This window comes from Spermophilus citellus (assembly GCF_964194105.1).
Source record: "Spermophilus citellus genome assembly, chromosome: 3".
In the NCBI taxonomy this organism is placed as follows: domain Eukaryota; kingdom Metazoa; phylum Chordata; class Mammalia; order Rodentia; family Sciuridae; genus Spermophilus; species Spermophilus citellus.
The window spans coordinates 73,908,340-73,935,995 of NC_138184.1; the positions used below are offsets into that span (position 1 = coordinate 73,908,340).

The 27,656-nt window shown below is 47.4% G+C and overlaps 1 protein-coding gene across 2 annotated transcripts; it reads right to left on the reverse strand.

Moving 5' to 3' along the window:
* Window positions 1–317: 317 nt before the first annotated feature.
* Window positions 318–27,061, reverse strand: TOP3B (DNA topoisomerase III beta). Of its 2 annotated transcripts, XM_081284726.1 has the most exons (18): window positions 26,984–27,061; window positions 22,397–22,582; window positions 21,122–21,253; window positions 19,116–19,222; window positions 18,401–18,475; window positions 16,818–17,014; window positions 15,999–16,155; window positions 14,923–15,036; window positions 12,915–13,005; window positions 11,058–11,212; window positions 10,824–10,929; window positions 10,009–10,155; window positions 9,712–9,885; window positions 7,808–7,936; window positions 7,093–7,242; window positions 6,560–6,660; window positions 5,692–5,893; window positions 319–4,677 (listed from the first exon to the last, which is right to left on the reverse strand). In XM_081284726.1, exons 2-18 carry the CDS (start codon window positions 22,464–22,466, stop codon window positions 4,196–4,198), a joined length of 2,589 nt encoding a protein of 862 aa, XP_081140852.1. In that variant the 5' UTR covers window positions 22,467–22,582; window positions 26,984–27,061; the 3' UTR covers window positions 319–4,195. The 2 variants fall into 2 exon arrangements, with proteins under 2 accessions (XP_081140853.1, XP_081140852.1); XM_081284727.1 differs by lacking the exon at window positions 18,401–18,475 and having other exon boundaries at window positions 318–4,677.
* Between the last annotated feature and the right edge of the window lie 595 nt (window positions 27,062–27,656).

A 27,656-nucleotide genomic window follows, 5' to 3' on the forward strand; every position in this document is an offset into this window, starting at 1 on the left:
GCCTCTGCCGCCCCCTGGCGGTATTGCGCCCAGTGACTGCGGCTTTTTCACCCTATGCAAGCACCTGAGCCTCACTCACAGCGGAGTTGCAACACTTTTCTAGCCTTGTGTGGACGACACGGGAAAGTAATCCTTACTTTTTAGTGTCCAGAAGTTAATCCATTTATATGATCAATTAGTGGTATGTGGCAGAGCAGGGATGCAAACCCAAACTGCCCAGGACTGACCCAACCATGAGAGGCAGGAGCACAATGCCCGGGAGCCACTGTACTTTTAGAGGCCATGTTAGTTTCCACAAAACAAAAGGCTTAAAACAAGCACAGATTTATTATCTTACAGTTCTGGTAGTCAGAAGTCCCCATGGTCTCAAATGGACTGAGAGCAGGTGTTAACAGTGTATGTTCCTTTCTGGGGGCTCTTGGGAGAGTCACTTCCATTGCCTTTTCTAGCTTTTAGACTACCCACATTCCTTGACTTGGGGTCCTTTCCCCCATCTTCAAAGCCAGTAAGGGCCACTCAAGCCCTTATCTGCTGCCATCTCTCTGATGATTTTCTCTGCTACTTCTAAAGACCCTTGTGATAACATTGTGCCCATCCAGATAATTCAGGATAATTTCCCTATTTCATTTCAGTACTGGGGACAGAATCCAGGGGTGCTTTACGACTAAGCACCATCCCAACTCCTTTAAAAAAAAATTAAATTTTGGTACAAGTCTTTGCTCAGTGCCCAGTTGGCTTGAACTTGTGATCCTTCCTGCTTCAGCCTCATGAGATGCTGGGATTACAGGTATGCACCACTGCGCTCCGCCTGAGCTACCTCTTTTAACCTGTGACTTCAGGCATATTTCTTAGCTCACCTGATCCCGTTTCCTTATCATAAAAATGGGGACAACAGCAACCAACCTATTGTCATAGGGTTGTTCTGAGACCCTGGGCCAGTATTGATCAGTATGCCCAAGTTACCGATGTCAGAATAGCTGTAGTGTGAAGTTTGAAAATCTCAGGCAAGGCAGTGTGTGAGACAGGCCTTCCCACACTGTAAAGTGTGGTGCCTGTGAAAGCTGATATACCTGCAGGCTTCCTTAGTGGGTGCCATATTGGCCTCTTGGGCACTGATTCCACTTGAGGTTGGCAGATAAGAGAGAATGGCAAAGCTACACCTCAGAAACTTGCTCCATTGGGCTCTAGGCCAGGAACATGCTTATGAGATCACTTGTGCCCTATGGCTTCGGTCAACGCCTCACTGTCTGCATTCCATCACGCCTCAGCTCCTGGCTCTTGGCTTTCACCCTTGTGAAAGGAATCTCTCAATATCACCCACCCCAACTGGATACCACGGTCATAATTTTCTGCTTTTTGAGGAAGGCTATGCCCCTGGCTAGGTGGGTTAGATAGGGGCTCCTGGAATGCTCAGCCCTGAGTCTTCCTCCCACTTCTGCCTGAACTCTTTCCTAGTTTCCAAGTTTCCCCTATGTTGAATGCCTGCTCTGAATACTTTGCTCCTGCCACATGAGGACTTCAGCCATCTACAAGAACCTCCCTTCATCTCTTCAAACCACACATAAGGCAAGACTCATTTTAGAGACAGGATTAGGTCACTTGTAGACTTTCAAATTATGGGTGATACACATAACCTCAGGAGAGTCCTCATTTCTGACTTTGCAGGCTATTTGCAATGGGATGCTCACCTGGTGCCTTTTTTTTTTTTTTTTTGTACCAGGAATTGAACTCAGAGGCACTCAACCACTGAGCCACATCCCCCACCTCTATATTGTATTTTATTTAGAGACAGGGTCTCACCATTGCTGAGGCTGGCTTTGAGCTCATGATCCTATTGTCTCAGCCTCCTGAGCTGCTGGCATTACAGGTGTGTGCCAACCTGTGCCCGGGTGGTGCTGCCTTTGAAAGGGGGCTTTTGGATCTCCCTTAGCTGCTGGTTTCTTCATGGGGAATGAAACAAGAGAGGCTTTGTAGTTGCAGGTCAGTGGTGTCTTCTGCCCCGTAGCCTTGGAAGGATGCTACACTCAATGAAGCACACATGCATAGGGCACTTAGTGCCAATGTGAACCGTGATCTCAAGGGGACAAAGATGGGGTCTACAAAGTGCAATAGTCTTTGACAAGACAAATCAGCTGGACAACCAGGCCCAGCCACTGTAGGCCAGGTGCAAAGACAGAGAAGCCTGGTCTGCAAGATCCTGCCTCTTTCAGAAAGGCTGCCCTGCAGCTACTGACCTCTGTGGTGGTCTCCCAGAACAGGGATACTTAGAAGACGGTTCTGACCTTAAATAGACCTCATTCCTTCCTTGTGTCCATTGTTCCTAGAGGCCAGGTTTGCAGTGATAGTAGGGTTGGATGTCACTGTATGGTATAAGGTGAAGGAACCAGGAATGCAGAATTCAGCTTCAAAAGCTAAGAGATCCCCTTGATGGAGATTCATGCACAGGGACAATTGCAGAGAGGAAAAAAAAAAAAAAAAAAAAAAGAGACACTTCATCAGCCCTGTTTGTGACTGAAATGTTAGTTGCACAACTGTGGTAAGGATGGCAAGGGAGGTTTGGGTTTAAGGACTACAGAACAGTTCCCTCTCAAAGTCCAAGCTAATCCTATGACAGAGCTCCTGGAGGGGTCTCCCTGGAAGGGTCCTAGGTTTCTCTCCTGTAGAGAAAAGGCCCTGGATTATGTGACAGGGACATGTAGGTGGAAACGCAATCAAAACTGCAAGTCAGGGACCCTGCCCATCAAGAGATGTGGCCTTTTCAGAGCTCTGGAATCTGACTGCAGTGGATGGGGACAAAAGCAGAGGCTTTGAGTGTAGATGCATTATCCCCACCATTGCTGCACAGCTTCCCAGGGGGCTGCCCCATGGGGCAGCCTTCCCAAAGTGACACCTCTCCCTCTCATTGCATATTTTCTTTCATCTTTTCAAGTGTTTTCTCAAACTATCTTCCAGGGAACCAAAATGTTGGCTCATTGGGGCCTGGGGTGGAGGTGTCCCAGTAGGGGTTGTGACTATGTGGACTGTTGAGCGAACTATGGATTTTTTTTTCTTTTAGTACAGGGGATTGAACCCAAGGGCATGCTACCACTAAGGTATATCCCTAGTACCCCTACCTCTTTTGAATTTTGAGATAGGTTCTCATTAGTTTGTGGAAGCAGACCTGAAACTAGTGATCATCCTGTCTCAACTTCCTGAGTAGCTGGGTTACAGGCATGTGCCACCTGTGCCTGGTTGAACTATGGGTTCTTAAAGAGTTTTTTCAGTCTTATCTATTCTAGTATGACTATGAATCTACTACAGAGGAAGGTGGTTCACATGGGAAGCATTTCTGGCCTGTCCCTTGAACAAATATTCCAGATTAGTCTGGAAAGCCATTTGGGCTAAGTTTTTGCTATTACATGGTGAGGCATAATCAAGAGGGTGGAAGGAGTTTCCCCACACAACAAAACTAATATAGGAGCCCCTCCTTGTGGCTGGACAGGAGAGCACAGGAAGGAGACACAGTCAAGAGAGCTGTCTGGCCTGAAGCCCACACCTGGCTGCCACGAGGTACTGTGACTTACAGGGTATTTTTTAAGCCTGGTATGCAATTAGTTTCAATGGAGTGCCCAGTTGCTTCTGAGACAACAAAGGCTCATTATCAGAATGAACAGGAATCAGAACAGGCCCCAAGAAGCTGGTGGAGTCACACAAAAAACATGCTGAACTTGGGAGTCACAAGCATACAAGTGTGTGGGGGCTGGAGCCAAGGCCAAGGGGATTTGTGAGCTAGGCCCAGAGAGGATGTCTATCAGGCCTGCCTGCTCCATCAAGCCTTTTGCCTAGGACACCTGCAGGACTGATGGGTTGTTGATCCCCATCTTCTTCGTGGCATCAGGCTATCTCCTGCTTGTGTACATAGCTAGCATTATTATACATGTACTGAGACAGGGTGTGAATTCCGACTGGGTCTATTCTCTGCAGCTCCAGTCTTGGAGGCACAGCCAGGGTGGGGGCAAAGTGGGGAACACTTTGGCATACATAGGAGGAAGAGGTAGGTGTGCGGGGAGGAAGGAAACCCCACTGGTTCCTAGGGCACAGTAATCCTCTGATGTCGCTGCAACAGCAAAAGGCCCCAGGCCTCTTGCTCTGGAGAAGGCAAAATGCATTTTAATGGTTTCAGTGACTGGAGTCTGGGTAAGGGAGGACAGGGATGTCATACAAAGTAGGCAGCCAGGGCTGACATCTTGTCCTTTGGCCGCTTGGGATTGGGCTTCCCTGGGGGTCGCCGGCCCCGGCCCCGCCCTCGGCCCTGCCTCCTCCCAGGCCCACCACGGTGCATGGGGTGGCAAGAGGCTGCATGCTTCAGCTCCACCAGCTCCTGGAATATGGGGTCGCAGAAGACACAGCCTGTGTGCTGTGTCTCATCGCCTGGGAGTGGGGACTTGGCTTTGTTGAAGTCCACGTCGAGCAGGGCAGCCTCGCAGGTATTGCAGGTGTCGGCAGACACTCGAACACGGTGGGCGTTCTCAAAGCAGTGAGCTACCACGTTGCACTTGTTGCAGGCCACTTTCCACTTAGGGCCTGAGGTGGGGTCCAGCACCAGGACCCCACTCTCACACTCTACACACTGGCCGATGCCCAGCATGCTCAGTGAGTGCTGGCAGGTGGGGTGTGTGCACTCATTGCAGCCCATGCCTGTGGGTAGAGGGGAAGCTTGTGATGCACCTCTGCTGTGCTCACCTAACCCTACAGCCCCCTGGGCCTGCTCTCAGTGTCTCAAATTCCTGGACCCCTTGTCCTGGAACAAAGTACTCCTTTTGATCTTGCTCATGGGGGCAATCTTGCTTTTATAGATCCTGGATTCCTGAATTTTCCCCGCTGCCATCACTCCCTGTTTTCTGCTTATTTTAAAACTCCTCAATCTTGAAGGCCCTCCAGCCTAGTGTCTTTTTCGCAGATCCTAGCCAAATCCATCCCTAACCTTCTCTTTGCTTTCACAGCTCATCATGGCAACTCCCATGTGGTCCTTTTATCACTGGGCCACATAGGACTGTCTTTTGGACAGCCAGAGGGCTAAGATGGGGCCTCATTACTCTAGCAGTCTGGATGCAGGTGGGGATGAATCTGGATGAGTCTGTGAGGGCTCCTTCCAGATCCCCAGGTTAACATGGGTAGATGTCTCACTCCCACTGGTTCCTAGTCTGTAGTAGGGGATGGTGACACCTGAGAGGCTGTGCAGGATGTAAAGAACACAGCATGGATGAGTGTGATGGTTTCTGGGTCCCCTCTGACTCTTGACTCAGTTCTCTCTACCCTGCCTTGATGCATGCTCTCCTTTTTCTAGTAACAAGTGTATGAGAACAGAGTATAGCAGTGGGTACTGCTTGCTGAGTGGCCTCCACATGCTGCAGATTCTCATTCCCCCAGCCCAGGAGGAATCATAGCTCACCCCTTGCCCAGATCCCCAGTGACCAAGCAGCATGGAGTAGCCTGCCCACTCAGGCAGAGTGGCAGATAGGCTGACTGGTGGCTGAGCAGTGCCCCAGATATACTCCAGATCTTCCATCTTAGCACCAGTCAGTGTGGGAAGGGCTGGGGTGAGGGATCTCCTTGGAGCCTGGTGTGATGAGGCTGGGACTGGTGCTAAAAAGAGACTATAGCTACCCAGTGGGGACAAAGGGCAGCCAGGACTTGGGGTGCTTTACTCACCTTTCTTCATGTCTCGGAAGGGTGGGTGGTTGTAACAGTAGGGACATAGTGGGTAGCTCTTGCCCCGGGAACCTGATGACCATAGAACCAGCTCGAAGTCATCCAGTGGGCACCGTAGTTCCTTGTAGAGTTTGATGGTGCCATTCTGAGGGAGGGTGTAGGTCTCATCACAGTGGGAGCAGTGCAAGCGGCTTGGCTTGGCCTACAGCAATGTCAAGAGGGAATACAAGGGCTTCCAGGGTCATTGACTTTCCTGCCCGCCCTCCTTTCCCTCAAAATATAGAATACACAACAAGTACGTAATATAGAATACTTAACATGTTAATATAGAATATAATACATTGCCATCAAGGACCTTCAACCAAAAACCATAAACCTTAGTACACTCCACACATGAATGAAGGTAGTTCTAAAGTCCTGGCATAGGACTACAGTTGTAGCTCAGTGGAAGAGCGCTTGCATGCGTGAGGCACTGGGTTTGATTCTCAGCACCATATAAAAATAAATTTAAAAAAATAAAGGTATTGTCCATCTACAACTGAAAAAAAAAAAAAAAAAAAAAAAAGTCCTGGCATGTAGGTTAATACCCACCCATGATAGCAAGAAACATGTGTTAGGAAATAATGGACAATGTGTGTTCACATGGCTTAATGGCTGATGTGTTTATGGGGTCTGGGGGACATTGGAGGTATTTGTTGGTACTGACTTAGGTCTTTCAATTATTCTGTGTGAAACCCAAAGCAAGATACATTATTTCTGTATGACTAATGATAAAGCAGAGGCCTAAGAAGTGACATGATTTGCCTGAATTAGTGCAGAAGGGTGCTATGGGCAGGAAGGGCAGTCACAGCCCCTCAACCCTACTTACCTGGATGTACTTCATGAACCGGTGACACTTCCCGCAGCGTGAGAGGGGCTTGCCTGTGGCTGCCAGGGGTGAAAAAGACACCTCCATCAACTCATCCATACCTGAAAGCAAGCATAGTATAGGACAGAGTCACATCCTTTCTAGTCTCTGGCAGCCTACCCTCCAGTATGTGGCTTGGTGTAAATGGGTGGGCTGGAGTGGGGGTTACCACACATGGTTGAGGTCCTTAGTGTGAACACATCCTTGCAGGTGATGGGGTTTCTACTGTTGGTGATAGAATGGCAGAGCAGTAGCCCCATTTGTCAGGTGTGTGTGTTCCTGGCAATGTGTGTGTTGTTAATCTATCTGCTATTTAATCTCAATAATAATCAGTGAGGAGGCATCATTTCCTTAGCCTGCAGAGGCCTGGAGTTCAGATCTGGTAATGGGCCTCATATGGGTGCCCTTAGTTCTCTGAGTACTGCCAGCCCTGATTGGTGGTGGTGATGGTGGGTATCCTCTGGTGGCGGGGGCAGGGAAAAGGTGGAACTTACCAGCAATGGAGTCAACAAAGTAGTGGAACTTCCTCTTGAAGACATCCAGGGTGTGGCCTAGGACCTGGCGGTAGTCGGCCTTGCCTTGGGCAATCAGGTTCAACTGCTTCTCCACAGCACTTCGGATGGTGGGAAGCACAAGCTCTGCATCTGTGAGCAGATGGTTGGAAACTGCTACAAGCACTTGTACCCAAGGCCCTGCCACCCCCACTGCCTGCTTGTCCCTTCAAATCCAGCTTGCCTCCTGGTCTCTCCCTGGGCTGTTCAGCCAGAGTTTGATGGCACCAGGCTGACTCCTATACCCATAGGCCTTTCCCAATTTCCCTCAGGGAAATCTTGCACAGAGTGTGTGAGAACATCTTGTCTAGGATCATATTACAGATATGGCTGTCCTCAGGCCACATATGTGCTGTGGTTCTGCATTCCCAGAGGCCTAGGACATCTCTACAGGAGAGAGCTGATGGACTCCTTAGCGAGGACCCCACACATATCCAAGGGCTTGTCTGTGGAAAAGAGCCCCTTACTTTCCATTTTAGATCTTTCAAGCATGTCTGTAGGTCCTGGGCAGCACTCCTGCAGTGGGAGTTGGGGGAGTACATGAGGGGGTAGGGGCTCAGTGCAGGGCCAGGACCCGTCTTGAGGAGACAGCAGAGTCACCACTCAGGGAGAAGCTGGGGAGTCCACAGGCTCTAGGATACAGGACCAGGGGACTCACCAATCTTATAGTAGCCATGCACCAGGACAATGCCAAGGTTGGTGGGCTTGAGTCGGCGGCCACTCTCCACAGTGACATAGTTGCGCTGACAGATATTGTTGATGTGCACAGGGATGCTGGCATCAGTCCCTAAAACACATAGTAAGGCTCTGGGTTTTCCTTAGCCTGCAGCCAACAGTACCCACTGGATTGTGCACTTGAGCTTTATCCCCACCAGTTGTTAGGATCCTCCATCTCAGTGCCTCCCAACCACCAACAGGAGGGAGGACTGCATGCCTGTGGTTCCCTCTACACGGGGCTGGGCACCACACTAAGTGCCTTTCCTATTTTGTCTTGTGAATCCAAGGACAACCACTCATAGGGTACTTATTTTAGCTTTATAATTGAGGACAGAGGCTCAGAGAGGTTAAGTGACTCTGTCAAGGTCACAGAATTTACACTGCAACCATTAAATGTAACCTCCTTGGCTTCTATTACCTGGAAACTGTAGCAAGCAACGCTTCCTGGAGGAAGAGCCCCAGTACCTTCCAAGGGGAGCTTACAAGTTCACTGTTGAACCCAGCTGGTTTTACCCATTTCCTATCTCCCACTTTCTCCATCTTTCTAGAGTTCTTCATGATCCCCAAGGCAGGTTCCCAGTTCCAGGGATGTAACTCCCTCAGCCTGAGGAGCCTACTTGGTAGAGAAGGCAGCTGAAAGTAAGGCATTCTGAGTGTGGTGTGTGTTGGACAAGAGAAGGAAAAAGGAAATTCATGCTGACGGCACACCTGCCAGTGCTAGTGGGTGACAGGCAACTCAATGAAGGAGAATTTTCCATATGAAGAAATGGGTACCTGGAGTCTAAGAAGCATGCTGAAGTCCCAGAGCTCTCAGACCCTGTGGATTAGGATAGGAGTGGTTCTGTGCCCATGTGCGGCTCTGAATCCCCAGAATGTTCTTGCCGTAGCCTTGAGTGGCAGCTCTGCTCAGGCTCCCCGGCCCATTTTCCTTTTGGCAGTACAGGGGACTGAATTCAGGTCCTCATGTATGCTAGGCAAATACTTTACCACTGAGTTATACCCCTAGTCCTTTAAAAAATTTTGTTTTGAGACAGGGTCTTGCTAACCTGCCCAGGCTGGCCTCAAACTTGGGATCCTCCTACCTCAGCCTCCAGAGTAGCTGAGATTACAGGTGTATGCCGCTGGACATACAGTGGGCTTGATCAGACCCTTTTTACACAGCCCTATGGGCCTCCACCAACAAGGCTACCCTTGCCCACTTTCCTGTTTTGAAGGTCACCTAAAAGCCCTCTTCGCTGTAACAAATGTAGCTTGTTTTAGTCACTGGGTCCAGATCCCTTTTTCATGTATGGCTGCTAGAAGTCATGACTTGAAAAGGGTTCCTAAGCCAGACAGGGGCCGTTCTTTTAATGGGAAGGAGCTAAGAGTACTTGGGGAGCAGCACCCATACTCCATAGAAGGCTGAGGGCTGCTCCATTGGGACTTAACCACAGGTGCCCCAGGCCCCTAAGAGAAGCAAGACCAGAACCTGATTCCAGGAAAGGCATGATCAGCTATGTAGACTTGGGAGGCTGCTGATCTGACTTATGAATCTTTTGGCATTGTGGGTCAACTCTCAGCGCTGTGTGTGCTAGTTAGTACATGACCCCACAGTGCATGAGAATGTATCCTGGCCTTCACAAAGAAGGCTAGGTCCTGATGTGACAGTGTTGTGAGTTGCTTCCCACTGTGGGATCTGCCAGGATCAACTATTCTACAGGGTGCCACCAGTTATCAGATACTGGTCCACAGATTGGTGCTGGGCTGGGTGTATAGGGGTTACTGGGCAGCTTTGCTGGTACATCCTTTTGGCCCCAGTCCTGGGGAAGGGAACCCTGGGTCTAGTAACTGGGTAGATGCACCCACCGATGCCATGCTTCTCCATGAGTGTGATGAGCTCAGCCTCAGTAAGGTAATCAGGTGGGCTTGTCTGTTTCTCCAGCATCTTCACCTCACCCACAGCAAAGGTATCACCCCTCTGGCAGGTGGGTAGGCTCTCTTCCAGGGGCACGCTCTGCCAGGGCATAATCTCTGTGAAGCCTAAAGAGAGACAGCACCACCATTTAGGGTCCCCCTCCTGGGCAACCCAGGCCTCAGACCCTAGGCCTATCATCTCTGGATCCAAAATATGTGAAGGAGGATTCCTAGGACTCACAGTTTTACCTGGTGAGATGACAGTCTTCCCTGAGCAGGTAAAGAGCTCAGGACCAATCCTGAAGGAGATGGTGCTCTGGAGGTACTTGCAGTCATGGCTAACGGTGGCAATGAAGTGCCTGGTGATATACTCATAGAGCCGCCATGCATCACCCCCTGCAAAAGGCCCACAGTCAGTCACTCTAGTGGCCTGGCCAGGTTTTAAGGACCCCTAGCACTTTCCCTCCAGCCTTGGCATGGATGCCAGGGATGGCCTGCTCCAAAGTCCAAAAAAGAAAGAAGGAAAACACACAGCAAGGGAAAGCCAGTCTCCTATGCTTAGTGGTATCTTCATAGCCATGGCTCCCACCTCTCTACACAGCCTCTACCTGCTTCCCTGAGGCTGCTCTTTAGGCTCCAGCCTGTCCTACTGTCTAGTGACATGCCACCTCACTTCAAACTCCAGTGTGTGTAGTAGCTCCTGTTTCCACTTGGACTGTTTTCTCTTCCCCATCTGCCTTTTCCTGGCATGAGATCCATGTAGGAGGTGCAGCCCATCATTGAGCCCTGTCACTCTCTGCCTGGATCTCATCCCATTTCCTCTGATGTTGTCTGCCCACTGACTTCTCCCTGATCAGTCGCCACAACTTCACTACTAACCTCAGTCCATGGTAATGAAGCAAAGCTTTCAGATGAACCCCTCACCAAGCCAGGGAAAGAGGAGCATATTGCCAATAGGCCCTGACTCTGTCTAATGGTGCTGTGTAGCTATTGTGTCTTGCCCTTTTCCCTGCTCTGCCAGAAGCTTGAGAGGTGTGTGGGGAAGTGGGCGGGGCATCTGATACCTAATTCTGCTTCTGTGGCAGACCTCATGGGTGTAATAGGAGGATGATCTCCAGCATCGTGGCCTTTCCGTGGGCGGTTGATACCTTCTGATAACAACCGCTTCACCTGAGGAAGAGAGCACAGAGTGGAACTGAGTCTGGGCATGGCTGCCTCCTACTAGTCCTGGGTTTGACCAAAGTGCCTGAGCCTGTTCTGAGGCCTGAGTGAGCAAAAGCAAGGTCCACTCCACTTACCGTGTCTGCCCAGTAGGGGTGGTTGGCCTGCTGCCGCAGAGAACCCTTCAGGTCAAAGTTCTCAGGATAGTGGGTGGTCTCTGTCCGTGGGTAGCTGATGTAACCCTGTGTATACAGCCGCTCAGCTGTTTGCATGGCATGCTGTGGTCCCATGCCTGTGAGAGACAGGAGTCTCAGGAGCCTGGAATGTGGGGATAGCCAGTGTGCTGACCCTCACATGCTTTATTGTCCAAGAAGAAATTTACCTGCAGCCCTGCCTGGCTTAAGTGGACAGGATACCTTACATTCCTCAGCAAACTACCTGTTATCTGCAGGAGAAATACAGTCCTAAAGTAATGTTGATAAGAGGAACTCCAGTTATGCTGAAGGAGGAAGGGAGACTTTTGTGACCCTTTTCACAGACTACATCCCAAAACTCCGGGAGATAAGGATACTTCCTATTAACCATAAAATCTGTAAGAATTTATGGTTAAGAATATAATTAGAACTGGCCAGCATGGGCCAAGGTAACCTAGAGTTGTCATGGCAGTGGGGACTTGAAAGTTTGATGTCATCCTGCTATCAGTCAAAAGTCAAGAGGCAGACCTGAGTGAGACTTTCTAGAAACTTCTCTGGGATCCCAATAAAACTGGAGTGCAGGGGTTGGGACTGTAGCTCAGTGGAAGAGAGCTTGCTTAGCATATATGAGGCACTGGGTTTGATCCTTAGCACCACATAAAAATAAATATAATAAAGGCATTCTGTCCATCTACAACTACAAAAAAAAAAATTAAAAACAAAACAAAACTGGAGTGCAGGAGAGGCATACTGTCCTTCTCCTCTTTGAGAGGACCCACTCTCTCCCCTGAGAGTGTCTCCTTTCCCTTTTCCTATCCCTTCAATAAACTCAACCCTGTTATTCTCAGTAATATGTCTTTAATATTTCTAATTTGATCACAAGAATGGAGCTTAAAGGGAGGGGTATCTTTATGAGGCCTCAGTTTCCCAGAAAGCCTAGCTCTGTAACAGCATCACATGCATGTTACTCATGGCTATGGTGATGATGGAGCACCTCTCTTACACACATATAGCTATAGGGCTATAACCATAGTGGCTATTGAGCCTACTATGATAACAAAGAGCATAATCACAGTTCTGAGCCTTTGTGGTGTTTTATCCTTCTCAATATACTGAGGTAGGGTTCATTCTGCTGCTCTCTGACCAACAGAGGCCAGCACTCAGCTAATGATCACTTAATGATACCACTGTCCTCCTGGGACTCTGGAGGCACTGATCCACAAGGACATAGTCCATGGCTCCCCATGGGTGGGCCACCAAAGCCTAGAGACTGCTAGCTGTTAGAAACTGCCAGGTTTCCAGCTCAATCCCTTTGTGATTGAGTAGGAAGCTCAGAGATGAAGTTTACATCTATTTCTAGTTGGCTGAGGCCTCTCCTTTGTGCTAATGAAGCTGCTTGAGAATTCTAATGTTAGGCTGTCCCTCTCAAGTAGTGGCCAACATTATCACTGCTATTTTAAAAGATGCTATTTCCCATAATTTAGTCTTTACAGCAAACCAAAGACACAGGTAATCTTGTTGCCCCATTTTCTCAGGGGATAAGAAACTGGGGCTTGAGATAAGAAAGGAAGTGGTTAAGTTGAGTTTGGACCAGAATTTGGCTCTGGAGCTGGATCTCCAGAGTATAAAGCCTCTGAGGGACTCTGCTGACCCAGGGCCCTGCACTGAAGGTAGCCTCCATGTGTTTTATCCTGATAGCAACTACTGAATCACTGAATACTATGAGACACTATTCTCTGGTTTACATTGACTTATTCCTACTCTGGAACTTAAAGAGAAATGAAATTGGCCCCCACATACCCAGAGCAGAGCTAGCCACACGCAGCATCTCCACAGTGTTCAGGGCCAGTGGCCTCTGCTTGGCCTTTTCTTTCTTACTTGTGGTCTCCACCTAGAAGAAGGGACATTTTGAGTAATTTTTGGAAGGGAGAAGAGCCCATAACAAAGGGAATCCAGATGTGTGGGCAATGGATTTGGTTTCATTCATTTGGTCTTCCTGCTTCTGATTTCACTCTTTCCAGTAGTCTGAAGACTGGATTGAATGTTCAGGACCAGGAAAGGAAAAATAATGAAAATTCTTTTCTAGAAAAAGAGAAAACATGGAGGTATGGGGAGGAGTCAGGGTAAGGGACAGCAAATACAAATCCCATAGAGGCCAATGTTACGGGATGGTACATGGGTCTGTCTGTCCTAGGGACGGTGGCTGTTGTTTGCTGTGCATGGGAATTGCTGACTGGGCCACAAGCACTGCTACAAAATTTTCTAGTTTTTCAAGGGAAGCTGCAAGTCCGTATTGTTTTTTTTTTTTTTTTTTTTAAGAGAGAGTGAGAGAGGAGGGGGGGAGAGAGAGAGAGAGAGAGAGAGAGAGAGAATTTTTAATATTTATTTTTTTAGTTCTCGGCGGACACAACATCTTTGTTGGTATGTGGTGCTGTGGATCGAACCCGGGCCGCACGCATGCCAGGACAGCGCGCTACCGCTTGAGCCACATCCCCAGCCCCAAGTCCGTATTGTTATGTGATTTTTTGTAAAAGGCCATGCAGGTTAAATGGAAACATCAGTGGGTTGTGCTTGGTTGGTGAGCTACAACTTCCCACCTCTGGACCACACACTTGTTGGAAGAGATGATTCTTTGTTTTGTCTTCTGCAAATACAACCAGAACAACTCAAACTCTGCCCTTTGCCCTTGCCAATCCCTTGTAGACTGGCTAGGGTGGCACATTCTGAATTCCAGACTGACAAATATGGGTGCTAATGCTGACGCCAATTGTTTATGTGTAGCAATGGAGACTAGGGTCACTCAGGGTGAGATCTGGAGGTGGAGATGGCGTCTCTGTAGGAATGTCATTGGTGCTACAGGCATGGAACAGCTCTAAAAGAAATCTAAGAAATCTGAGACAACAGAAGCCTGGGCAAAATGGCATGCAAAGAAACCTTAAGAAAGACAAGAAGAAGGCAACTGAAGAAAGCCAAGTTGTATTTCACTGACTTTGGGAGTTATCGGAGCAGGGCATTGATCTGCTGTGATGGCAGTGACTTTCCCCCACTTCATGTAGCCAGCCCCTTGCCAGGCTGCTCTTCCTAACAGCCAAGCAGTATGTCTTTCTGTCTATCTATCAATCTATCTATCTATCTATCTATCTATCTATCTATCTATCTATCTATCTATCTATAAGTAAGAAATACAACTCTGTACAGAGTTGTGAAAGTTGACTGAGGATCCCAGGTCTATACCCTGCTAGCTGAATGATCTTGGGCAAGTGTGTCCATGTGCACATAGGTCCCTCTATAGTTGTTAGCTTTCAATATCATAAAAAAGGGACATCTGTGTGAAATGAAGTCCTAACAAAGGAGATCAGTTATGTATGGTGGAAAGGGGAGAATTAAGAGGTCTGGCAGGGCCACAGGTGTGTGTAGTGTCTGGTAGGGAGTAAATACTTAGAACTTTGGAGCTACCACACTGGCAGAAGTATCTTAGGAGTGTATGTGTAAGTAATTATTCCTCTTTCCAAAAAGATATCTGTTTCAGAAAGGGGAAGAAAGATGTGACCCATGGTTATAGACTGTTCCTCTGGCCAGAGGTTTCTTTTTTCTCTTTCTTTTTAAAAATTTTTTTAGCTAGAGATGGACACAATACCTCTATCTTATTTATTTACTTCTATGTGGTGCTGAGGATTGAACCCAGTGCCCCACACATGCCAGGCAAGCGCTCCACCACTGAGCTATAACCACAGCCCCTGGCCAGAGTTTTCTGGAGTTCTACATCCACAAAAGGCAAATATGATAGATATGGGAGTAGGAGGCATACCTGAGCTTCCTTCTCCAGTTTTGTCATGTTTAAAAACATTTGTGCAATCTCCCTGTCAAATACTCTCACTCGGTCCCAGTCCAAAAGGAGAGATTTGTCTTTATCTGTGTTAACCTGTAGAAAGGGCAAAAAGTGAACACACAAGAAGTATCCAGGTGAGCTTTCTCAGGGAAGGGAATCAGGGGAAGTTGGTCTTTGTACAGGAGCAAAATGGTCTCCACTCTGATTTCTCCTAACTGTAGTTGTTTAGCTTACAGATATGCAGGCTGGCATCTAATCCTCCCTACTCCCCTGCCAGCAATTGGGTGGGTGGTCTCAAGAGGGTGGCCTGGAGTTGAGGCTGATGTGTCATTAAGAAGTGTCTGAGCCTTTACCTCTCACTCCATCCCTGCCTAGTCTTGGTGTCTAGGTATGCCCGTACCAAAGATCACCAGCCTTGTGTCAATCAGAACAACTCTGCTACGCTTTTTTTTGGGGTGCTGGAGATTGAACTCAAAGGCACTTGACCACTGAGCCACATCCCAAGCCCTATTTTGTATTTTGTTTAGAGACAGGGTCTCACTGAGTTGCTTAGTGCCTCGCTTTTGCTGAAGCTGGCTATGAACTTGCAATCTTCCAGCCTCAGCGTCCCGAGCCACTTGGATTACAGGTGTGTGCCACTGCGCCCAGCTTTGCTATGCTTTAAATCAAGCTTAAAGAGGCTTTTATTCAAAGAAAAGTTCTAAGCACTTTCAAAAAGTTTGAAAGCTCATGGCCTCAATCCAGTTCTTGGATCTGACCACCACAGTTGCTGGTCCCTTAGGGGGTTGACTTCACCCTGTACCACTAGAGTGAAATTCATTCTTACTTATCCAAATTCAATATATTCAAGTCCAACCTAGCCCCACTACCCCCATGAAGGCAGGGAACCTCTTTTCTGGGGCACAGAAAACCATTCTCATTTATAGCTATTCACATTTGTGTCCTTGGCCAGGGGACTTTAGGATAATAAAAATGATAGTGGTGGAGGAAAACTCTGAGAATCCACTCACCAAACCTGGAACAACAGAGAAGGAATACAGAAGGGGGAAAAATACCTTGGCCTGCAGCACCCAGTAGGTCTCTGGTTTGAAGGACTGGATTTTATCATGTCTCTCCACGCAAAATCCCAGGGTAGGAGTCTGACATGGCCCAAAGGAGATGAGAGAGCTATCTAAATCACCGTATTTCCCTTGGAAATATTTTGTCTGGAACCTAGGGGGAGTGGTGGGGTAAAGAGAAAGACAGTTGATTAAGAATTCACTTAAGACATTATCTTTAAACCCCTGTGTGAGTCTAGCCTGGGGTTTGGGGTATATGTTGGGAAGTGGTACAAGTAAGCTGCTATTAGTTTGAAGTCAGTGTAACAGAGTGTGTCATGCAGGAATCATGTGTGCATATGATGGACAAGTGAGTAAGACCCAGGGAGTCTCCTATTATTTTGGGTGAGGGGTCCTTCTATTATACTCTATCCATCCATTGCATTCTTCTTAGGACTCTTGAGTAAGGATACCCTCTGTTTATCAAGTGGCAGTTTGTGTGATGTACAGTATGCCAGCCATATATGTAATTTTCTTCAAGTTTTTTTTTTGATGTAGATGGACACAATACCTTTATTTTATTTATTCATTTTTATGTGGTGCTGAGGATCAAACCCAGTGCCTCACATGTGCCAGGCAAGTGCTCTCCACTGAGCCACAACCCCAGACCTTTCTTCAAGATTTTTAAAATGTGAAAATTTCCTGTTGCTGATCTGGGCTCCAAGAGGCCCTGTGGTTGCAGATGGGGACCAGCAAAGGCAGGTACCTAGGGTAAAGGGAGGGAAGGGGTATGCTTGGGCCCAAAGTACATGTGTATGTCTGGGTGGGGGACAGCACCTGGTGAAAGCACAGCCAATACGCAGGTCCAGTTCCTGGCGGGCATCCACTGAGAGTGCCTCATTGTGGTCTGGCTCACCCAGGCGGGCCATGGCGTTACAGATGTCTGTGTCAGTAATGGAGCTGAACCTAGCCCGGAACACGGTCTTCTCATTGCTGTGGGCTTTATTCATGACAGGCAGAACAGCATCAAGGACCTGGGGGGAAGGAGGCCTGGCTGTGATTGTCCCCAGGCTATCTACCTCCACACCTCTGCAGTTGGGCCTGGCTCTTTCCAGTGCTGAACCTTTTGTGTGGGAAACCTTCTTTCACCCCTGCCAGACCCTTCTCCATCTCTCTGCCTTTTCAGAAGCTTTGGTCTCTCCACAAAACCTTCGCCACATGGCTCCCTTTCCTTCCAACTATAAATATGCCTGGACACTCCCCTACTTACTATTACCCTGCAATTGCCACCTTTCTTGTCTTCTGCTCCCAGTTAGTAAATGCTACTGCCAAGCATACAAGGGACACCAAATCTACTCCACTTGATCTGTTTCCCCTCTTCCTGGAGGAGAGTGTGCTTAGAAGGGTAACTGAAACTTTCAGATGACTGGAGGAAAGACGGGGAAAGAAAAAGGAAGGAAGAGGAAGAGGAAATGGGCAAAAGTGGCAAGACCACAGGTGGGTTCAGCTTGTGGGTGGGGGTTGGGCACAGCAGGTCCTAGAGTTGAGATGCACTATGAAGGCTGTGCAGAGTGACAGGAGTGTCCTTATTGGGGAGAAGTGGTTTTATTTCTGAAGGAAGAAAGCTAATGAGCTGCTATCATTCTCCACCCCCAGAGGCAAAGGTCCCTGGAAGTGGGTGGGGAGGGGATAGAAGGATATCTAAGAAGGGAGTATGCAATTGGGTTGGCTGAGGGTACTGCACTAGAATGCCAGGTGCCCTGAGCACCCCATCTCACTGGAATCATCTCCTGAACCCTAAGGCATATCAGACCATAGGTGAAAGCTGAGGGTACAGGGACACAGGGTGACTTGTATGGAGCTACAGCCTGAGAGGCATGAGTGAGACTGGCAGTCATAATAAGCATGAGGGTACAATGACTTAAGTAAGCACAAGAAAGGGATGCATGGGAAGAGAGGGAAGCCCTCCGTCTCTACAGGGAGGGCTGTGTGACTGGGGGTGACTGGGAGGTGGGAGGGCATTCTGAATGAAGCAGAAGATGTGTAAAGGTGGGAGATGAGAAGAATGAGGTCTCAGAAGGGTGTGTGGTGCTGAGGTGATCAATCACATCAACTGAAGGTCCCAAGGCACTGAGCTGGGTCTGGGACCCTGAAAACGAACTTACTACATTTTGAAATCTGCATCTACCTAGATAATTCTGCCCCCTTTTAAGCCAGCTCTACCATGTGTCATTAGAAAGCAAAGTAACACTAGGGTCTATTCATTTTAAAGTTTTTATAGAATTTCCCAAATAAAGGGTGGGGAAGGCATTTTAAAGCTGCTGTAGATAACCCCTTACTTCAGCTTCAGGAATAATGGGACTGAGGGTGTTAGATTATTGGAAAAGTTAAAAGTGAACCAAAGTGGGCACCATACTTACCTCAAAGCAAATGTTCTCCCCTTCCTTGTCACAGTCTAGCCATAGCACAATGTAATCGCAGCCTCTGCCCTCCACCTGTCCAAAAGCACACATTAACGTGCATCTGTCACAGGCCCAGGCCCTGTGATACTCCCCTCTGGGGACAACAGGTAGAGCCTGGGCCCTGGGGGCTGAGTCTTGGTTATGAGGACTAATGCCTAAGATGAGCAAGGAGCTGGCTACAGTGAGGCTGGCTCAGCTTCTCAGAAAAGAATTTATCTCAGAAGGGTTGTTTTTTGGATCAAAAAATGATAATTATAATATGGTCTTTATCCCCAAAATTGAAATATTAAAAGTCCTGAAATGAAATAACCCTAATTAGTAATGGTGGTTGTCTTGGGTCATGTGGTTAGAAATAATTTTTATTCTTTCTGCTCATCTATAATTTCTAAAATAAATATGTATTTATTTTAAAATTGGAGGAAAAAACCTCAACTAAGCCAAAAGCAGAATGTCTGCTCTTCAGGATTGAGTGATAGGAATGACTAGGATGGGGGAACCAGGCCTGAAGGTGCCTTGTGGGCCAGCAGGAGATGCCCACAGAAAGGGCAGAAAGGCAGGCCCAGGTCAGCCAGCAAAGGTTTCTGTGTCTAAGATGAAGATGAGGATGAGGACTCAACTAATGGCAGGCAAAGACAGCTGGAGTCACCTGGTGAGTTCCTGTCCCTGTACGTACCTGCAGGAACTTCACCATGTTCAGCTTGGGATTAGCTTCCTTCTTCTCTGTTGGAGCTTGGCTGAACAGCTCTGCCGGGTCCACCTTGTCCCACTTGTTGTACTTTCCTACAAACCACAGTCATGGTGAAACTGAGTCACACTGCACAGCTCACAAAGGCTTGGCCTCCACAACTTTCATAACCCCAGGGAGACAGTCTCTTCTCATTAATGAAGAGGAGGAGGCTTGGATGAAGATTGGCCCGAGATCACTTGACAGTCAGAGGCAGCAGTGCTGATATGTGGATTCAGGTCTTTGGGTAACCCCACCCACCAGGCCTTCCTTCCCCTGGGCTGTTAAGCTGATGATACCCTGACCTGGCCACCCTTGGGAACCAAACAAGCAAACTCTCAGCAGGGTTGCTATTCTAGCCTTTCTTCTGGTATTTTCCCTGTCGTGGAAAGCACCATTTCTGGGTTGGTTCACTTTGCCAGGGCCCTGAACTCATGTGTCATCTTCTCTTCAAAATCAAAGGATTTTGTAAACCTTTCCCACCACACAGCATTTCATAGGGTATACATCAGGGGCCCACTTGTTCCCTATGGAAGGTTAACCCCTCTTGGCCTCATGTCTGGTACCTCCACCTACTTCTCTACTTATGGTCTGGCTCTTGCAAGCTTGGACTTCTGGTTTTATTTTAGGTCCCATTCTTGCTGCCTGGGAGTACATGGTCAGATGGAGTTCTAATCCTTGCTCTCCATGTGCCTTTTGGAGAATAAAGCCTGGGGCCCCAAAGCTTGGCTACACCACTTCATCACCTTTGTTGTTATTGGTATGGTCATGGAGCAAGAAAAACTACTGAGGCTTTAGTGCTTTTGATACCTTCACTATCACATAACAATGAGTCCCTCTTGGGAAGAGGACATTGTTGTACATTTCACAAAAGAGAAATGGCAAATTAGTCTGAGGAAGTAGCTTAGTGGTACAGCGCTTGCTTAGCAAACCTGGGTTTGATCCCCAGCTAAAAAAAAAAGAAAAAGAAAAAAAAAGGCAGGGTGAGAGGGAGAAGGGGAGAGGGAGAGAGAGAGAGAGAGAGAGAGAGAGAGAGAGAGAGAGAGAAATGGCAACTCAGAGATGTCTAATCATTGCCCTACTCCAGCTGATGGCATAGTACAGAAGCCATGATTTGAATATGGTCTGAGAGTCCCCCAAAGGGTTCATGTGCTAGAAGCTTGATTCCTAGTGTGGCAGTATTGGAGGTATAAAACTTTTAAGAGGCTGGGCCTAATGAGAGGTCTTTAGGTTACTTAGGGCACTGCTGTCAGAAAGGATTAAGGTAGCAAGTTGTTATAAGAGCAAGCCTGACCCTAAATCTTTCTCTGGTTTCCTGCTTTACCATGTGATCTCTCCCTCTTGCATATGTCATCCAGATGACACTGTGATATGCCATGATGTCTTTGCTAGAACTGGCACTATGCTGTTTGGACTTTCAGGCTCCAAAACTATTGAATTAAATAAACTTCTTTTCTTTAGAAAGTTAGCTTACCTCATGCATTCTGTTGTTGTAGTATAAAATAGACTAATATGGCAGGTCAGAGCTTGGGTTGGACTTATGTTAACCACATGGTTCTGCACATAGACCCAGGTGGTCACTAATTCTGGCCTTATCAAGGAAATGGATAACAGTAATGATACAAGACAATGGCAGTCATCCAATGACCAACAGACAATAGTTAACTCAGCAGGAGCAGCAGCCCTCTCTCAAACATGTGCAAGGGCCAGGCACTTCATGAGATAGATATCACCACCTCATCTGCACAGGAAGGTGTACAGGGCATATAATGCCTAAAGGGAACTACTGGGACAGGAACTCTGAGATGCTGAGCTCTACAGCCTGAGTTCTGGGCATCTCACTTAGTGGCCCCTAGTCACTAGTCCATGACCTCTGGATGTAGGCTGTAACTGGACCTTTAGCAGTGCTGTGCAGGGCTCCCCTCAATAGGATGAAGGTGGGTGGGGGTGCTCACCCAGGAAATCCAGGGTCATCACATGACCACAGACAGATGTCATCTTGAAGCGGACTGGTTGGCCAGCAAAGGTTCCTGTGTATTCATGGACTGAGCAGGCCCCGTTCAGCCCTTTGTGTGAGGACATGTTCCCTAAAAGAAGAAGCACAGAGAGATGGAGCTGTGGATACTATGAAGACCCTGGACCCAGATGTCATCTCTTGGAAGTCCAGAGTCCTCCTTCCTCAGAGAGGTCAGTTTTAATATTCTTTAGGCCACTGTGGGTAATTTGGTACTGGGAGATTTAATAATACTCAAAGACAATAGCATCTGTAAATGACCTAGTACAATGCACTCACAACACAGAACTCATAGACTGGGAGCAAGAGGCAGACCCTCTTAGGCTTTTTATCTGCATTTCTGTTTCCATTTTTCAATTTGATTTTTGCCTTACTATATTTGAACTTTAAGTTCACCAGGGATTAGGTCAAATTATCAAATTCTATAGTGTCTTTTTCATCCTGTCTACTGATGGTTCTGCAGGCCAACTTTCTCAGCCTCTGAGGGTGAGATGCCATTTCTTGAACCCCTTTAGACTACAAATGCTCAGGTGTACTATGACCTCTTCTTTCCTAAACTGCTGGATCAAGGGTAGATTCCTGCCACTGCTGGGTACCCAGCATCCAAATATCCTTCATATTTAGAGGGAATTAAAAGAAGGAAGGGAAATGGCACTCCACCAGGCAGCCACCCTAGTGTGTTCAGAGGTAGGCATGAGAGGCAGATGTTATCTTTCCAGTTCTCTGGTCTCAGGAAAACTGGAACTTGGCCCATGGTCAAGGCTCCCCCATAGGCTCCTCTTGAATGATGTGAAGTGCAAAGGATGTGAGGCATTGGTGAATTTCCAGAGATGACAATGGCCATGACATAGTCTTGTCAAACATAGATATGGGAGGGGGTCCTGGCTGTCTTGTGTACCTCCTTCCAGTTTACTACTTGTGTCCAATGCCCCTGACTGGCTCAGAACTCTAACAACGACTGCACCTTCCACCTGACTGTGAACTATGTCTTTTTCTTTCTTAAGAGTCCCAGCCCTGGTACACACCAGGTGTGGAAGTAAACACATCCAGGGTGACTACTGTCCAGATGCTTCATTAATGCCTTCTGATCTGAACCAAATCTACCCTGACAGAGATAGAATCACACTTTGGAAAAAAAGAGAAACATTCTGAATAGTAAAAATAACAATGCTTACAGACCAAAGCAATAAAGAAAATTAATGTTGGTCTTTCCTACCTCGAGAAAGGATTTTGGCGATAGACTGTGCCAGGGATGGCTTCTCTGCAACCATGAGAACAGTCTTCATTTTGGCTCAGGGCTGTCAGGGTCCTCAGCCCTAAACACCCCAGTTTCAGAACAACAGTAATGCAAAAGTTCAGAAATTGCTCTTCTGTGGCTCAACACAATTGTCAATGCTAATGCCTAAGGAGAAGAAAAGAAACTCAGGAAATAGCAATTCTTTCAAGGGAACTTTGTAACTAACAAGGAAATTCACTTAAAAACAAAACAAAACAAACAAAAAACCCAAGACAAGAGAAAGAAAAATTAGGGAAACTGGAAGGCATTTGGCATTAGATAATGCACAGGTCAACTGAAGTGGGAATTTGGCTTCATTTGGGGGAAGATGAGGTGACCTGAATGATATCAGATCAATTTTGTCACTAAATCTATGCCTAGGAAGAAGCTGGGGTATACAGACCTGGATTCAGAGGTAGGGGCAGTGTGGTGCTCGGCCTTTCCCCCTGGGCTAGCTCTTTCACTTGTCAGTGGATTCATCTCTTGGAGGGGAGAGGAATAATCGCAGCCTTTCCTGCACATCAATTCTGTTTGCTCCCAGGCTGAGTGGCATAGCCATCTTGGCTCAGCACTGGGTTATCACGGGATGCTTTACAGAATGCATACGGTCAGCCAGTGCTCCCTAGGTCCTACAGTTGGGTCTGAGGCCCATTGGTCCAGTCCCCAGAGGAGCTCAGAAAGCCCTTCATATCTACCTACCTTACTCTACCTGTTGCTTTGCAGGCCATCCTCCGGCCAAATTAAATTGAATACCATCATTTAAAGTTAAAAAAAAAAATCCATTTGAAGCCTACTTTCTTGCCTGGCAACATCCAACATGATGGATGTTGGAGAATGCAGCTTGGCTAACTGCAGGCCCAGCTCAAAGTGAACTCTTCTTTATTTTTTAGTACTAGAGATTTAACCCATGATAAGCAGTGCTCTATTATCCCTATCTCACTGAACTTTTCTTTAAAGAGTTCTCCTAGCACCCACTGGCAGGATGAATCACTTTCTCCTGTGTCCAATGTCTCTTGGGCTAGGTCTCCATCTCAGCCCACTGCACATAGTGCCACTGTCAGTTACTGCCTCATCTCCCCAAGAGGAAACACTATTGGCATCTGCTACAGCTTTATGGGCCTCCTACATCACTTAACAACTGCTGTTGAGAAGAAAAAAACCTCATACAAATCCTTACTGTCTTTTTTTTTTTTTTTTTTGCAGTGCTGGGGATTGAATCCAGGGTTTCATGCATACTGGGGAGCTCTGTTCCCAGCTCCCTTTCTGTATTTTTATTGTGTGTATAGCATTGTATTTAAAAAAAAACACAAAGACCTGTATTGAGACAATTGGATAACCATCTGGGGAAAAAATATAAAATCACACTTCTACTTCTTAACCTCCACCAAAACAGATAACAGAGCCAGCAAGATTTAAGTAAAAAATTAAAAACAGAAAAATACATGAACTTAACATGAACTTAGTAATATGAAATGATGTCCAAACATTCAACAAACAAAATTACAGCTAAAATGAGTTTGTACTTATCTCATTAGCAAAGACCCAAAGTCCAAGCATGCAATCCACAGGGGTGTGGGGGAAGTAAAACTGAATTAACATCTATATGAAGTGATTTGACAATACTTTTTGAAAATTACAAGTGCACAGCCTCAGCAATTCCACTTCTAGGAGAGAATTCAATTATTTCAGTTTTTTACTGAGCACCTACTACAAGCTTAGCCTAGTTTTAGTGCAGGGAATATGGTATGGAGCAACACCAGGTCCTGTCCTGGAGCTCACATAGCAGGGATGAGGAGTTCATAGTTGGGAGGGGACTGGGTAGCATCTGGAGAACAGTTCAGACAGAAGGACAAGGCCCTTAAGAGAGATGGCTTGGTGGAGAATTAGGGGGTCAATGAGGAGGTCAGTGGGCTGAGGAGTTGGGTTTGCTCTGGGGGAGCTCAAAGCAAGAGGAGGGTTTGCACAGGAATGGGATGATCTGACCTCAAGTGTTAAAGGGACTCTGTTTGCCATGCAGAAGGGAGTGGGCCCTGGTGGTGGTGGGGGAGAGGAGTCAGTCTGTTCAAGACTGAGATGGGCAGGACATGATATGGGGAAGTGCAAGGATGACTCCCAGGTTTTTGGCTCATACAACTAAAGGAAGAGTGGGGGAAATACCCGGGAGGGACCAGGTCAGGGCTGGAACTCAGGAGCAGCATTTCAGGTATGTTAAATGTGTTCCATTAGCTAGACAGCCAAAGTGACTGTGGAGAAGGCAGCAGTTGTGAGAAATTGTGGTGCATGGAAGGAGCCCAGGATGGGGGTCAGGGAGATGAGGAGGAGCTAGCAGACTGTGGTAGGAGAGGTGGGGCCCCAAAAGCCAAGGGAAAAAGCATTTCAGGGGGAGCCATTGACATGTCAAAGACAGGCTGTGCAATGTGGCAGCAGAGACCTGACCATGGGGTATGACAATTTGAATGACGCCAGTAACCCTGATGGGAGCTATCAGGGCTCCCTGATTGTTGAATGACAGAGGCAAAAGCTGAGCAGTGTAAGCTCAAGAAATCTGGGAAAAGGGGAGGGGATGTTGTACTTTTTCCATTTCAAGATGAACAACATATCAGCATGTTTGTACACTGATGTACTCCAGGAGAGAAGGAAAGAGAGGAGATGCAATCGAGAGTAGGGAATTGCTGGAGTGATGCTGGGATGGGTGAAAGGCTCAGGCAGCAGGCAACTAAGACCATGGAGAGGAGGAGGAATCCAGTCAGTCATCTGTTAGTGGAGGAGGAAGCCAAAAAAGGATAGGAGGTAGTGCTGGAGTAGGCTCCTAGAAGGGGAGCCTGGGATTTAGACAGGATCTTCCAAATGAGTATGAGGCAAAGACATGCCAGGGTTTGAGGGATGTGATCATGATGACAGACTTGACTCCAAGAAGGATGATGAGAGAGATAAGGGGATGGGAAGGTTCCACACAGCCTACACTCTGTGGCCTCCAAGAACTGTAGGAAATGAGGCATTAGGGTAGACAGGGAGTCAGAGGAAGCAATTCTCAGGGGGCAGAAATGCTTGAGTGGGAATTACTCAGGAGCTTGGCAGTGAAAAGTTGACTTGGGGAGGGAAAGGGGCCTGAAGTGGGTGAAGGGTGAAGCTGCAGGAGAGAAGTGACAGAAGTAAGTGGTGGACACTACTGAACACTGCTTATGGGAGTTCCTGAGAGGCAGGATAGGACTGGGGTGGAGTGACTAATAAAGGTGGACATGGCACCACCTATGACAAAACACACCACTTGAGGAATTCTCTGCAGCATTATCATTCATGAGAGTTTAGAAATGACCTAGAGTATGTTAACAGGGAATTGGTTAAGTAAGTATGACATACCTATACAATAGAATACCTACAGAAGTTAAAAAGGAATCAATCTGCTTGCTAAACATAAAAGTGAATCAGATTGCAGACAAATTTCAGCAAGTGCTTAACCGGGTGGTTGACAGCAAACACCCGAACTAGAATTGTACAGTAGGACTGAGGTGAATTAATATGAGTAAGCAGGTTAGTTTGTTAGTACCCCGTCAACTTTCACCAGCAATACCATCACTGGTATGTGTCCTTTAGAAGATACTAAACACAGAAATTTCTTTCCATGTGTCTATGAACCAGTGGATTTTAGCTTGGGAGTGAGAGTGGAGGTCTAACAGAATTGAGAGTCTAGGATTTCCCATTTCAGCAACTTTAGCAAATACCTACTGAATCGGGAAAAGCAATCTACGTTTCTTAAGCTCTTCCATTGCACTGAATATTCCATAACTATAAACACTATTTAGTCTACCAACAATCTAAAAGACAGGCATTGTAACTTTTAAAACCACGAGTAAACTTAAGTTCAGAACAAGTCAGACTATCATCAGTTGACCTCGGTAAAGGAATCCCAGTGCTCTCTGGCCATCAAGTCCAAGATGAGCTGGTTTCTCACAACCCTGTTCCCAAAGGCGAGAGGGACACAGGCAAGACAAGGCCATCATTTTCCCTTTCACCTCTGTAAGAAATTACTGTCCCTGGATTCTAAGTAATTTATTCACAAAAGTTGGCTCCCTCGATTACCGAGATCGCGTCTGAGAGCCAGGGTACCCTCAAGACCCAGCCAGGGCCCAAAAGGCTAAGTGTGCAGACTGCACGGACCTGGACCTCTGACGGTCGCACTGCCTCCCGGAGCCTGTTTCCCTACCTGTGAGACCTGGGAAACAGACCTCACCTCAAAGAGTTGTGAGAGGGTTTGGTGAAGAAGAGTACTAATCGCAGAGCGTCCTCCCTTCAGACAAGGGGCTGAGCGCTGACCCACACCACTTCCCTGAACTCCCACAGCAAGCTCGGGAAAAGGATCACCGACAGCGAAAAAAGAGGAGAGAAGGTAGAGCCCGCCCGGGACCCTCTCCCAAGTCCGCGCCCCAGCCCGAGATGTGCGCTCGGCTAGCACTCAGGAAACAAAAAATTCCCAAGCTTTCGGCTTCCCTGCGCAGCCCGCCACGGCGATCGCCGCCCACCGCTCACCCGTAGCCCTATCGCGGCTCTTGCTCTGGCCGCAGCTCCCGGGGCGCCACCGGCCACCCCTACTTCCGGTCCGGCCGCTTAGGGAGTCGCCGCGTCTGGCGTATCACCGTTTATCCTCCGATGCCCGCACGTCCGTTTTCGCGAGTACCGCAACTTGTGCGTTCCGGGAGCGGGTCCCAGAGTTGCTCTTTTAATTTGCAATATGCTGGGAATCCCAGACTTTCCCTACTGAGCCCTATGTTTCTTACCGTTGGGGGGTCTCTAAGCCTTAGGCATGACCCCCCCCCCAACAGTCCGTAAGCAATCCCCAAGCCTTCCTTCTAGATTATTCCCTGGCCAGAGAGAAAATAATTACAATTAGCATTACAACGATTATGAAAACACGCACGAAAACATATATGCTTTTAATTAAAATAAAAAACTACAGATCTGTTTACAACAGGCTTCTTTCAATGCTATAAACATTGCAGAATGTGTTGTTATATCTGGAACATGAATCAAAATTTTTTTTTGTGTTAGAGCATTAGGAATATGGAAGGTTTAAAATAATTTCATGATTTTATTTGAATATATAATACATATTTTTAATTTTTTTAGACTTCTCTCCCTGTGTTACTCAGGGTAACCTCAAACTCATGGGCTCAAGTGATCCTTCCCAAGTAGCTTAGCCTTA

Coding starts and splice junctions, on each gene's coding strand:
- TOP3B (XM_081284726.1), bottom strand. CDS start 22,466: ATGAAGACTGTTCTCATGGTTGCAGAGAAGCCATCCCTGGCACAGTCT. Junction 13,006..14,922: donor AACTGGAGAAGGAAGCTCAG/GTATGCCTCCTA, acceptor CCCTTCTTCTAG/GTGGAGACCACAAGTAAGAA. Junction 10,156..10,823: donor TGCCACAGAAGCAGAATTAG/GTATCAGATGCC, acceptor GGCCTTTTGCAG/GGGGTGATGCATGGCGGCTC.